At 42.4% G+C, this 13,526-nt stretch overlaps 1 protein-coding gene across 5 annotated transcripts in view; it reads left to right on the forward strand.

Moving 5' to 3' along the window:
- Positions 1-13,526, forward strand: part of Oma1 (OMA1 zinc metallopeptidase) — a 61,452-nt gene that overhangs the window by 2,131 nt on the left and 45,795 nt on the right. For 4 of the 5 annotated variants that reach the window (XM_006987191.4, XM_006987190.4, XM_076564626.1 and 1 more), the window contains exons 2-3: positions 6,930-7,433; positions 9,897-10,125. In XM_006987191.4, coding sequence (XP_006987253.2) covers positions 6,949-7,433; positions 9,897-10,125 — 714 coding nt within the window. In that variant the 5' untranslated portion in view covers positions 6,930-6,948. Of the gene's footprint in view, positions 1-6,025; positions 6,130-6,929; positions 7,434-9,896; positions 10,126-13,526 lie in introns of those variants that run through there. The other variant, XM_016005714.3, reaches the window with a different exon arrangement.

Consider the following 13,526-nt stretch of genomic DNA (forward strand, 5'->3'; position numbering starts at 1 on the left):
ACAGACTACATATTCTGATCCTCCAATGCACCTAGCCACGTGCCAGGGCTGCTGTATTGGACAGCATAGAGAGCATCTCTGCAGGAAGTGTCACGCAGTCTTGCTTCTGACCTTGGACTTGGCCTCACCACTATCCTGTTGTGGAGAAAGTTTTGTTTTCTAAATTATCTTGAACAGCTCCATGACTCAAGTGCTGGAATCCCTAGCACACTAGCTTCAGGGTACTCGCAGGTAGCATTTACTGCTGTGTCTCAGGTTAGCCTATCTCTTTGTTGTAGCTCAGAGCTCTGTATTTTAACTAAAAATACAGTCTTTAGTGGTGTGACTCTTTGGGTTAGGTTTCTGTTGTTGATTTGCTCTCTTCCTCCTCCTCCTCCCCTCCTCTTCCTCCTCCCCTCCTCTTTCTCCTCCCCCTCCCCCTCCTCCTCCTCTTCTTTTTTTTGAGACCAGGTTTCTCTGTATAACAGCTCTGGCTGTCCTGGGACTTGATTTTGTAGACCAGGCTAGCCTCATGGAGACTGACTTGCCATTGCTTCCACGTGCTGGGGTTAGAGGTGTGCACCACCACCTGCTTTGCCTTTCTTAGGGATTGCTTTAGGTTGCCTGCAGGAGGGGTTGGCAGTGAACTAAAGCAGAACTAAAGTGACTGGCTAGAGACAGCGGCAGAAGAGCCCACACACAGGGCCACAGAACCCAGGGGGAGCTGGATGGAGGAGGTAGATTGGCAGGCCCGATTTAAAGTGGCCTTTGATCTTTTGGATGTTAAAAATCCTAGGGCTAATCCAGTATAGTTTGGAAGATTGGGAAATCTGTGTAAGCGGGGGCGGGGTGGGGTGGGGTGTCCCTCGGATTGCTTCATGACACATATAACGTGGAAATATTAACTTGCACATGAAGCTGTGCAGCTGCCTCCTACCGTGAAGATGTCTTTGAGATCATTTGTTTGTAAGACACAGAAACTGGGTGAAGAGAAGGAATTACTTTAGAGAGCTTCTGAAGTGAAAATATGGAAAGCACAGCGGGGTCTCAGAGAACATGAAGGCCTTTGGGTGTTTGTAGCTAGAGTTTTTCTGCCTGGCCCAGGGTCAAGACAAATCTCTCTCACCTGCCAGTCCCGCAGCTGCTCAGACCCAACCAAGTAAACACACAGAGACTTATATTACTTAAACTGTATGGCCGTGGCTCAGGCTTCTTGCTAGCTGTTCTTATATCTTAAATTAACCCATTTCTATTAGTCTATAAGTTGCCATGTGGCTTGTGGCTTACTGGCACCTTACATCTCCCTTGTCATGGCGGCGGCTGGCAGCATCTCTTTGCCTCAGCCTTCCACTTCCCAGAATTCTCCTCTTTCCTTGTCCCGCCTATACTTCCTGCCTGGCTACTGGCCAATCAGTGTTTTATTTATTAACCAATCAGAGCAACACATTTGACATACAGAACATCCCACAGCAGGTGTTCCTATGCATCAATGGGTAGTCTCCCTCTCTCCCTCCCTCCCTTCCTCCCTCCCTCCCTCCCTCTCTCCCTCCCTTCCTTTCTCCCTCTCTCTCTCCTTCCCTCTCTCCCTCCCTTCCTCTCTCCCTCTCTCTCTCCTTCCCTCTCTCCCTCTCTCCCTCTCTCCCTCCGTCTGTCCCTCTCTCCCTCTGTGGTCTCTCACTTACAACATGAGTATCCCAGCATCCTTTCTGTGCAAACACTTGCAGAGCTTCTCCTCACAGGTCCGGCTTGCATGGGCTTGCTTTGCTGCAGCACCAACTGTAGACCCTACACACAAACATCTTTATATTCCTATGCTACAGCTGCTTAAGGTGAGGTTTTCTCTGTGGTAGGTGTCTGCTGTTAGCTTTGAGACCAATGGCCTTAAGGGACTAACATGACCTGCTGGCCCGTTCCCTAAGTTGAGGCCATGGCCAGGCAAGTGTTAAAACTTTAGGGCAGTAAGTCATCAGATTTGAAGGAAAGAAAATGTTCATGTTGTTTTTGTAGTTTGATTTCTAGTTAAAAAAAAAAAAGCTTAAATATACTTTTCCTTGTGAAACAGTTTTTTTTTTTTTTTCCTTCTATCCAAATGGCGTAAGAGAGACTTTTGCTTTGTGTAGCTAGCCCACTGCTCTGGAATATCCTACTCTCCTGTTTTATTTTTCAGAGTACATGGCTTTAATAAGAAAATTTATGTATTTTTCCCCATTAAACTCACCTTTGTCTTCTTGATTAGAATGCTACTTCCACAAGGATAAGGACTATATTTTATGCTCTTTCGGTAACTTCCATACCACTTAGCCAGTGAAGAACTCAACGACTTGTTCAAATATGTGAGGATGGTCCTGTTAGGTTACTATGGAGCCCAGACACTCCTGTTGCCTAGTGACAGCGTATCTGTCCTAATGCCGTCTAAGGCATTACTCACATACAGGACCCACAGCTGTGTGCAGCATGCAGTACTTGCTAATGGTGATGCTGTGCTTTCTGTTATTACCGTAGATGGTATTGCTTCTACTTTTAAAAACAGTTACTGTAAGACAGGATGCCGTGTTCTGCCAGCAGCAGCCCCTTGAAGCTGTTATCTACATCTCGTGAGTGTGTCAAGAGCCGCTGGAGTGACTGACCTATGTCATCTAGGTCTGGGGAAGAGCTGTCTGCATGGCAAGGAGGCCCAACAGCACAGTTCTCAGTCACTTTCCTATACATAATACATTTGAAATAATTTTCAGGTGTAAATTATTATTATTATCATCATCATCATCGTCATCATCATTTCAACTTCTCAGTTTAGTGCAACACAGAAGAAACAAGCCAGAAAGTTGAAGTTTTTATCTAAATTGTTCTATTATCAATAAAAACTTGGAGTCAAGTATCGTGGTAAAAACTTGATAGATCAAAGAAGTGGCAGAGGAGTGACTAGCTGTCCTTTTTCCACACTTCCCAGATCAAAAGTCCCTCCCTACTCCTTCCTGTGCCTCTCTATTGTATCCCGGGTCCTCCAAAATCTCTATGGTTAATTCTTGTTAACAGGTCACAGACTCTGCCTCCCATCCAAGTTTAACTTTATTAACACAGTCTTGAAGTGTCACAGTGCAAGCAAATATACCACAACAGAAAGTATTTTGTTAATGTCAAGCTATTAGTAGGTTAAATTGACTCTACTCATTTTTAATTCATAGTAACTCAAAAAGGACTACCAAAGGGTTAATTTTCACTTAGCATTGCCTTATTCACTTTATAAATTAATAACACAAAGGTATAGTGTATAAATCACATACAAGTACAGTCTAATAACCTTCAAATTGTCAACGATGCAAAGAACGCTAGTCACTTAAATTGGCAGTGCTGAAACATCTTTTTAGGTATTAATACTGTATTAGTAAAGTTAGTCTCACAACCCTCCTAAGAAGATTTTAAAACATTTAGAAAAACTGAGAGAAAATTTAAGGAACATACATATAACCACATAGATATGATTATCAGTATGCACAGCATTGGCTCTGCATCCTGTGTATGTATATGTGCTGTGGCATGTTCTGTATGTCCTGTGGGAGCCTGTTCTTGGGTTCCTCGTGGCTTTACCTATCAGGTCTGCATAGAGGATGATTAGGACCATGGGCCTGAGTGCAGGTATCTGAGATGGTCTGCACTTGGCTGTGCTGTGGGATGGTCTGTATGTCAAGTTGCTCTGATTGGTCAATTAATAAAACACTGATTGGCCGTGGCTAGGCAGGAAGTATAGGCAGGACTAACAGAGAGGAGAAATAAAAGAACAGGAAGGCAGAAGGAGTCACTGCCAGCCGCCACCCTGACAAGCAGCATGAAAAGATGCCGGTAAGCCACAAGCCGTGTGGCAGGGTATAGATTTGTGGAAATGGGTTAATTTAAGCTATAAGAACAGATAGTAAGAAGCCTGCCACGGCCATACAATTTGTAAGCAATATAAGTCTCTGTGTTTACTTGGTTGGGTCTGAGCGGCTGTGGGACTGGCAGGTGACAAAGATTTGTCCTGACTGTGGTCAAGGCAGGAAAACTCTAGCTACATATATGTGTGTGGAAGTACAGTTGTGTGGGGGTGTACATGTGTGCATGTATTAGCAAGAGTACTTGGAAGTAAGTTTCATTCAGAGTAGATACTTCATCAGGTATGCTAGGAATTAGATATTCACCTCCATATCATTATCATCTAAGAAAAATAATTACCTACAACAACAAATCTGTATTCAGACTCACCCATTTGTCTCACTTCTGAGGCTGATGTTTTCTTTTGAACTGCAGAGTTTATCCAGTATATTTGATTAGTCTGTCTTTTTTTCTCCCAAAATCTGTTTGTATGAATGTGTGTGTCTGTATGCATGTGTATGTCGTAGCACATGTGTGGGTATTAGAGGACAACTTGAAGGAGCTGGTTCTCCTTCCACTCATGTGGGTCACACAGATTGATCTCAGCTCATCAGCTTGGTAGCAAGTGCCCTACCTGCTGAACTTTCTTACCAGCCTTTCTCAGTACCTTTCAAAAATAGTTGATTGCTGTACAATTAATGCACAGTAGTTTGTACATGTTCAAACTACAGCGTGTAAAGTAGTTATAGGGCTCTTTGTGTTTTCTTGAGTGAGCTATGGTAGTGTGTATTTTCAAAGGGTCCATATATTTTACTTAAGATGTCAAATGTGACATTTTTTTTTCTTTGATTGTACTTAGGAGTTGTTCCAGTTAGATAAGGATGGAGGTTTGAGAGCTGGTTCAGTAGTACACTCACTGAAGCTTACTTCAGGTAAACAGACACCAGCCACCATGTTGGTGACTAGAACCCAGATTCTCCCCTAAGGGGAGATCGGGGACACAAAAGGAATTCCTTCCTTTTCTAAGTTTGCTGAGTGGGTGGGTGCACTAAGGTCATCTATGATGGTCATTACAAGGAATACGGGGAACCCCTGGCTGGGAGGCTGGACAGTTTGCAGGCAGTTAGATAAGAACCAAAGCCCTACATAACTCAAGGCCTTGGGCTGGACAGACTGCATTTCTTGTAGCTGTGAAGATGGAGGAGGAGCTTGTTAGCAGTTGCTGCTCCCCCTGCAGCAGGCTAGAGACAGGGCTGGAGAAGAAGCTAGAATGCTACCCAGTGGAGGTCCATGGTCTGAATTTCCTTTGTGTTTTTCTCGTGTGGTTCATTGAACTTCGTAGATTTATGGGTTTACAGCTTTCATTCCGTTTGGCCCAGCTCTGGCCACTGCCTCTTTGAGATCTTTTTCTCTTACCCACCCTTGCCTCATTTGAGGACTGTAGCCACGACAGGATTAAACTATCTCATTGATGCCTCTTGCATTTTCTGTCTGTTTTAGCTCTGATTGGTCATTAAGTTCACAAGTCCTTATTTCCACTATGACCTATCAATCAGCTGTAAATGTTACCCAGGGTCCTTTTCATCCTCAATTTTGTGGTTTTATTTAGAAATTGGAGATAACCTTTTAAAAATATGCATTCCATGTCTGTATAAAACATGCTGAGAATTTTTCTGGAGTTGCTTTAACACGTGGAATATAGTTAAAACAGTGACTCAAATATCCTTGTCTACTAATACTGCCATTTGTATTACCTAGGTGTTAGCTTCCTTTGACTAATATTTCTTCTTCCCTGCTGATCTCATTTCCTGCTTGGTAATTTTACATTGTAAATTGTATGTTGCTTGGTGTCAGGTATTTTTGATTCTTGAGCTTTTTTGAAGGAAATCCAGGATGTGGTTATTAGAAGCAGTTTCATCTCTTTGAGTATCATTGTACCAAGCTGGATCTTATCTGCCAGTTAAGAACCACGCACTCTTACTGGGGCAGAGCCGTTCTCAGGGCGGTACTAATTCTCCTCTAGTGCTGAGGCCAGGCTCTTCCACCCAATGCCCGTGACTTACAAATGCTAAGTTTTCCCACTGTGATCAATGGGAGCAGGCAGTGCACTCTGCCCTCTGTATTGTGCCCTGTAATTACGGTTCTTTCTAAGCTTCAGGGAAATTTCTTACTCACGTGACCACTTAGTACTCAGTGGACTAGGGAGGGGCCTGCTGAGTTCTCTCGGTACTGTTCCGGGTTCCCTTCCTCCGCCCATAGGTCCAGCTACCTGGTCCACAGGATCCCCCAGCTTCACACCTTCAGGTTAGGGCAGTTAAGGGGCTAGTCTTTCCTGTCTATGTTTTTTTGGAAACTCATCAGGCGGTTCTCTGGGGCAGTCGTAGGGTCTCATCTTGTTTCCAATCTCTCTGTCCTTCATCGCCTATTGCCAAGTAGTTTGAAACCCTTGTTTTATTTATTCTGTTTTTAAAGCCATTTTTAGGTGGCATTCAAGTCTCTCTTCTTACATCCTGACTCCGATTAAAAGTCAGTCAGTCAGTCAGTCAGTCAGTCTGTCTGTCTGTCTCTCTCTGTTTTTATAGACCAGGCTGGTCTTGAATTCAGAGATCCACCTGCCTCTGCCTTCCAAGTGCTGGAATTAAAGGCGTGTGCCACCATGCCAGGCTAATAAGTCTCGTGGTTTTATTTGAAAGAATATATTTGAATTTTTTAAATTAGGCTTTACTGTCCCATTATATTCATTTTTTATTTGTCAACTGATACACATTTATTGCTGTTTTACCTAAGATATTTCTCATTCCCCTCAAGTGATTTTTCTGATCAAATAGATTCCCTGCAATTAAAAAACAACGCGTTTTTCTTTTTAAATGAAGTGAGAAGATGCAATTGTTGAAAATAAGCGCTGTGTAGTGAACTAGTGCTGTGTGTACTCCTTTGGTTTGTTCTGTTGAAAGGTGCTGCTGTGGGTGATGGGCAGAGACACAGGCAAATGCTATCTTAGGATGGTTAACACACCTCCCTTAAGCATTGTATTCCCAGTTTGTAAATACGTATTTTCCACAAGTGCTTATATCTTTTTTTTTTTTTTTTTTGGTGTGTTTTAGATAACCAAGCAAATGCAGGATGAGCTTCCTTCATGGACTGCAGGCTGCCACGAGAAACCGTTTTCTCTCTGGAGTGGCTTTCCTGGCCAACTGGAAACAGTGGAGCCCACCAGCAGGCTGTTCACACCCACGAGGGCCCCCAGTAGGAAATGGGAGCCGAGGACTTAACACAGTCCGCCAGTGTCATTCGGTGACTTTACTGCCTGGAAACTTCCATTTCTACAGGACTCTCAGTAACAAAAAATCAAGATGCTTTTCAAATGCTCAAAGCCAGGAAATGGGGATGCTTACCTACAAACGGACTGTGTGGGGTGATTCTTTTTCAAGACAAGGGTGGAGGAAAGTGGTTGGCCATCCTCTCATAGCCCCTTGCCCTCTGAGCTGCCCAGCCGTAAGAGCTGCCCAGAGTTTCCACACATCCCCACGGGGTCTGGCCGCCCCAGTTCCTTTCTTGCTGCTCATTCTGAAGCCAGTGCAGAAGCTCCTTGCCATCATTGTGGGCAGGTAAAAATACTTTGGGGGAGAGGGGAAACGGCATTTGTGTTAAAGTTCTTGAATTTTTATATTCACATTTTTAGCAACTTACAATAATTCTTAATAATTAACCTTAGTAGTTTATAAAACTGTAGTTTTAAAGAAACTCTCCCCTATACCATACTCAGCTCAAAATTTGAGTTTCTAAAGGTAAGTTCTACCAGTCTTGTTGTGTGTGATTTAATAATCTTGAAATAACTTGTTTATTGTACAGAAATATGACCCTCAAGTTTTGTTGCTACAGACGTTTCTAAAAGATTTCACATTTCTAATTACAGGGGAATGGGAAGTATTGGCACCAACTTGTGTAACAACAGCACTTAAGAACATTGCCTTTTGATTGTGTGGAATTTTAGGCAATAAGCATGAAATGAAGGTCTTCACTCATATAAGTAGGGGCTCAGACTTAGCCACGTTAGTAATGCTCATTTCTACCCTTGTTTTTAAGGCGTCCTTCCTATGTTTCTCTTGGTAGTCCTTTGTGATTACTTAGTTATAGCTAAGTGCTTGTTTCTCAGTCCCTTCCCCCTTATGACATGAAGGTTGAAGAAGGCAAACCATCTCTTCCTAAAGGTTTCTTACGTCTGCTGACGAGGCTGCTCCCCCCCCCAGCTGTCTATTTCCTCCCATACTCACAACCCAGTTTGCTTTTATTAAAATTTTAAGAATTCTTCTGCAATGCATTTAATTGTACATGTTTGATCTTGAAGGTCAGAAAATAGGTATCTACATTGGTCCTAAGTAACCAGCTCATCCTTGTTTGTAGGGATGATGGCTTTGTGAGTTCTATTTCTTTAAAATTGTTTGATTTGATGTTGATTTTACTACTATAAATTTCCTGTTATAGTATGTTCCATATATAAATAAGTAGCAATTCTATAAATGTTGTAAATAGGAAATAAGTGGGTGGGCGGTGGTGGTGCATGCCTTTAATCCCAGCACTTGGAAGGCAAGAAGATCTCTGTGAGTTCAAGGTCAACCTGTTCTATGAAGTGAGTTCCAAGATAGCCACAGCTGCAGCAACAACAACAACAAAAACCTGTCTCAAATGTCTCAAAAAACAAAACAAAACAAAACCCCAAATAACCTCACAAAAGTGTTTTTATGATCCTCTGGTTCAGTCTCTTTTCTAAGGCATTTCATGTATGTCTGTGTGTTAGCTTTCTGACACTGAAACATCTGAGATAATAAAGGGAGCAAAGACGTATTTCAGCTCATGCTTTCAGAGGTTTCAGTCCGTGGTCGCTTAGGCCCAGGCAGCTCAGTGCATCATGGTGGGAATCCATGGCAGAGGAGACTTGTCCATTTCATGATGGCCAGGAAGGCAAAGAGAGACATGGGTAGGCATTGGGGTCTTAACATTCCCTTCAAGGACACCCCCTAGTGACCCCACATCCTTCCACTAGACCATCTCCCAAGGGTCCTGCCATCTAGTAGTGCCCCAGGCCAGAGACCAAGCCTTTGATATTGAATCCAGTGACCTTTTGGTGGAAATATGAGAGCGGGAACTTGGTAAATTATAGGAACTTTACAAAATTGCTTTGTAAAATGAATTCTTGTATGTATCTATGTGTGTGTGAAATAAATTTTATTAAGACTTGACAAACGTATGTACAGGGAAATGTTTTTGTCCCACTATTGAAAACATTGCTTCTTGTCAAAATGTTTATGAACCCAGCCCAGCACTTGAGAGAACTCTCGCCAGCCAGCAGGGCCCTCCCCAGGTGGCATCTGTGACCGTGGTGCATGTTTCTTTACTGTGGCGCTTCCCATCCTCCCTCCCCTCTTCATGCTCTAGCAATGAGAGTGGGGCCTCTGCTTCTGAGCAGTGCCGCTTACTGCCGGAGCGGGTGCCGAGGTAGCATCTCTTGCTCCTTGCTGGACCATTGCAGACTGAGCTGGAGTCTGAGGAGCAGTGCCGAAAGGTACAGATGTATCCTTCATGACCCCAAGATGATTGTCTGGGCATGTTATCCGTGTGAAGTGGTTTAAGTGGTCAGTCTCAGGAAATGGCATTCCCTTACACTGTGGGTTTTCCTCCTGCTACCTCTGTGACCTTGGCTAGGTTGTTCTCCGTGACAAGGTGTTAGGAAGAGCCAATGAGGTGATTTGTGCATAACTAGAGCAGCACTTCAAGTATGGTAGACAGTAAGTGTTGGTTAGCGGGACTTGTAAAACAACGACTCACTTGAGTGTTTGCATTCACACTAGCTGAAGAGGAAGATTCAAATGAGCCTTGGGGATTTTAAGTAAGGCTTTATAGAGTTGATGACTTTTATCCTTTAGCTAAGGATTTTACAAGTTAAAAAGCTATGTGTACAGAGAAACATGAAGATTGAAGTGACTGGCCCCATAGAATGCTAGCACATGCGTGTGAGTTTTGGTGGTGTGTGAACATGCACTTACCAACCCTGCATTTCTGATTTGTCACAGGGGCATAAGGAAATGGTGGCAGGCACTTCCTCCTAACAAGAAGGAGCTATTTAAAGACAGTGTGAAGAAGAATAAGTGGAAGCTGCTCCTTGGTCTGAGTGCCTCTGGCCTGCTGTTTGTAGTGTTTTATTTCACCCACCTGGAAGTGAGCCCTGTCACCGGAAGGAGCAAACTGCTGTTACTGGGGAAGGAGCACTTCAGACTTCTGTCAGACCTGGAATACAAAGTGGTACGTAGCAAGAATTGTCCTTTACTAGACTGCATACAGTAGCACTAAAGCAGGAGGTGTCTTTAAATATGGAAGATGTACTACTTTTAATTTTAGGTTTTGATACAACAGTAGTAATTTTTTCCAGGTCTCATACCTGGGAGAGGGCTTTGCACCATGTGCAGTGGTCTTTCCTCTGCACCCTGTCCCCCAGGAGCCCCTGCTCTGCTCAAATCTGTATTTCACTGTTTCCTGCTCAGCAAAGCCTTGCTTGATGCTCAAACAGGGTAACTCGTTCAGGCTGAGCTGGGAACTGGATCTTTGTGATTGTGCCCCATGCTCGGCATGGTACTTTTCCTTTTCTTTGCTTTCTCTACCTTAGGGGAACTTACCATGGCCTTTGTCCATCTGCCTTACTAAGCTAAGCTCCGTGGGACCAACAGCCTTGTTGGTTTGTTTATTTTATCCTAGGAACTAACACACCATGCAAAGTCATGCTTAGTTTTTATGTATCAAATAAGTAAATATGTTGTGAGAATTTTTATACCTTGAAGGTCAGGTGTAAAATGAATAAAAAAATTCTTAATAAAAAATAAAGATGGTATAATAAGATAGTTGTAATTTTTCCAAATATCAATTTTGGCTTTTGAAATCTTATTGTATTTTCTGCCATTTTTTTTTCTTCTTAAAACAGAGTTTTGCCCTGTTGGCCATCAGCCTGTGACCCCTGTGTCTCAGCCTCCTAAGGGCTGAGGTTCGCAGGTGTGTGCTACCATAATCACTTGCTTTCTGAGTACATAATAAAGGTGATTCAGAAATCTCAACTCCTTGAGAAGTATAATAACTTAGGGAGTGACACATTACACACTTTGTGTCCTTGTGTGTCCTCAAGGATGGAGACTGTCATTGTGTTCCAGTATTTTCCACATTCAGGGATGTGCTGAATGCCATTGGTTGAATAGGCGATGGCTTCAGGGTACTTGGGTTTTCCTATCTGTTTAATGCAAATGAATACATGAGCTTATCAAAGGAGAGTTATCATTGATAGTGTCCTAGTTAGGGTTTCTATTGCTGTGAAGAGACACCATGACCATGACACTCTTAGAAAGGAAAACATTTAATTGAGGTGGCTTACAGTTTTAGAGGTTTAGTCTATTATCATCATGGCAGGGAGCATGGAGGCTGGGAGTATGGCAGAGTGGAAGCAGACATGATGCTGGAGAATTCTACATCTTGATCCAAAGGCAACAGGAAGTGGACTGAGACACTGGGTGTGTGTGGTTTGCGTATATATGAAACCTCAAAGCCCACCCCCACAGTGACACACTTCCTCCAACAAGGTCATACCTCTAATAGTGCCACTCCCTTTGGGGACCATTTTCTTTTAAACCATCACAGATAGCAATGACTTTTTACTATAAAAAATTATTCTTATGTAAGATAATAACAATATCTTAGAATACATACAGAAATTTAAAATATCTCCTAGAATTTAGTCTTAATAGGAAGATAGATTGAGAAAAATATTTTAGAAAGATTGGAAGAAACCTTGTATGAAATTGGTATATCTTACACTATTCAGATAGCTTAAAAATTAAAATACATGAATATATGAATGGATTTGCATATATTATATGCAGTATGTATACATATGGATCTGTATATATGTATAAGTGTGTTTATATGATTAGACATTTTTATTGCTTAATCTATTGGTCTGTGAATCCAAACATTCCTACAGAAATGTCATAAAGTACTCTAATTACATAGTGTGCAAACTAGTGTGTTGTCCACTTGACACAAGCTGGAATCATCCAATCGACAAGGAGCCCCTACTGAGAAAATGCCTGCATAAGAGTGGCCCATAAGCAAGCCCGTGGCTCATTGTCTTGATGAATGATTGATGTGGGACAGCCCAGCTCAGTGTAAGCAGTGCCATCCTTGGGTAGGTGGTCCTGGGGTGTATAAGAAAACAAACTAAGCAGGCACTGAGGGGAACACCAGGAAACAACGTTCTTCCAGGGCTTCTGTTCTCCTTCCTGCCACCACGTACTTGTCTTGAGTTCCTGCCTTGACTATCTTCGATGATGGACTGTGGCCACAGAGTGTAAGATGAAATAAACCCTTTCCTCTCCAAGTGGCTTTTGGTCAGGGTGTTTATCACAGCAATAGGCAGCAAACTAAGATACAGAGACTCTATGTTCTTGGAGAGGGATTAATCGAGTGTGGTGATACATTGTGTAGCCTAATAAAATTTACTGAAAGATCAGAGAGACAAAGGAACAAGCCATTGCCATGCCTCAATTCACTGACTCCATGAATCCTCTGACTAAAATCCTCTGAGTCCTGACTCTCTCTGCCTCCAAGTGCCAGGATTAAAGGTGTGTGCCAGCACTGCCTGGCATCTATGTTTAGTCTAGTGGCTGTTCTGCTCTCTGATCTTCAGGCAAGCTTTATTTGATACACAATATATCACCATGATAGAGGACTTTTTCATTTGTTTACATTGGTTAATTCTTTAAAATGGCATTTGATAGTCTTTTAAGTTTATAATGCATCTTGAAAATGGTTCTCAACTTGATTTATATGTTAAACTATATATTTTATGGAATTAAATATTTGTAGAATATCCTTAATTTTCTGTGTGTATGACAGAATCTCTCAGAAAAAGGCTTCAGAAAAAATGTCTTCATATATGAAATGGCTAGGCTTTTTAGTCAGCATCACATAGAGAAATGATGTGTCCATTAATTCTGAGATCTTAGTGATTTTCTTTCAGTCTGTGTGGATCAAACCCTTTACAATTAGTGAGATAATGTCTCTTTTTGTAAAACCCTAAGTCTATATTATGAATGGGGTGTTCTTCCATTTAGTGGATTATGAAAGTAATTAGTTTTCTTTGACCCTTCCTTCCTTCCTTCCTTCCTTCCTTCCTTCCTTCCTTCCTTCCTTCCTTCCTTCCTTCCTTCCTTCCTCCCTCCCTCCCTCCCTCCCTCCCTCCCTCCCTCCCTCCTCCCTCCCTCCCTCCCTCCTTCCCTCCTTCCTTTACTCTTCTTTTCCTGAAAGAGGGTTTCTTGTATCCCAGGCTGGCTTTGAACTTACTATGCAGTAGATGATGACCTTCTAATCGTCCTGGTTCTACCTCTCCAGTGTTCAAATTACAAGGATGTGTATGTAACCTCACTGGGTTTATGTTTTGCTGAGGATCGAACTTGGGCTTTGCATATGCTATGAGCGTGACCACTCTACCAACTGAGCTATATCCCCAGCCCTGAAGTTTTCTTTTTATATGAAGTTTCTAATGTGAATCCTTTGTTATCTAGGCAGTTTTGTTTTCTGAAACTCTTAGGAAGGTAGAAATATTTAAGCATTTTACTTGTATATAGATTAATAGAAAAGAAGAATAAAATTTGGATTGAATC

Source organism: Peromyscus maniculatus, chromosome 2 (assembly GCF_049852395.1).
Source record: "Peromyscus maniculatus bairdii isolate BWxNUB_F1_BW_parent chromosome 2, HU_Pman_BW_mat_3.1, whole genome shotgun sequence".
Classification (NCBI taxonomy): Eukaryota; Metazoa; Chordata; class Mammalia; order Rodentia; family Cricetidae; genus Peromyscus; species Peromyscus maniculatus.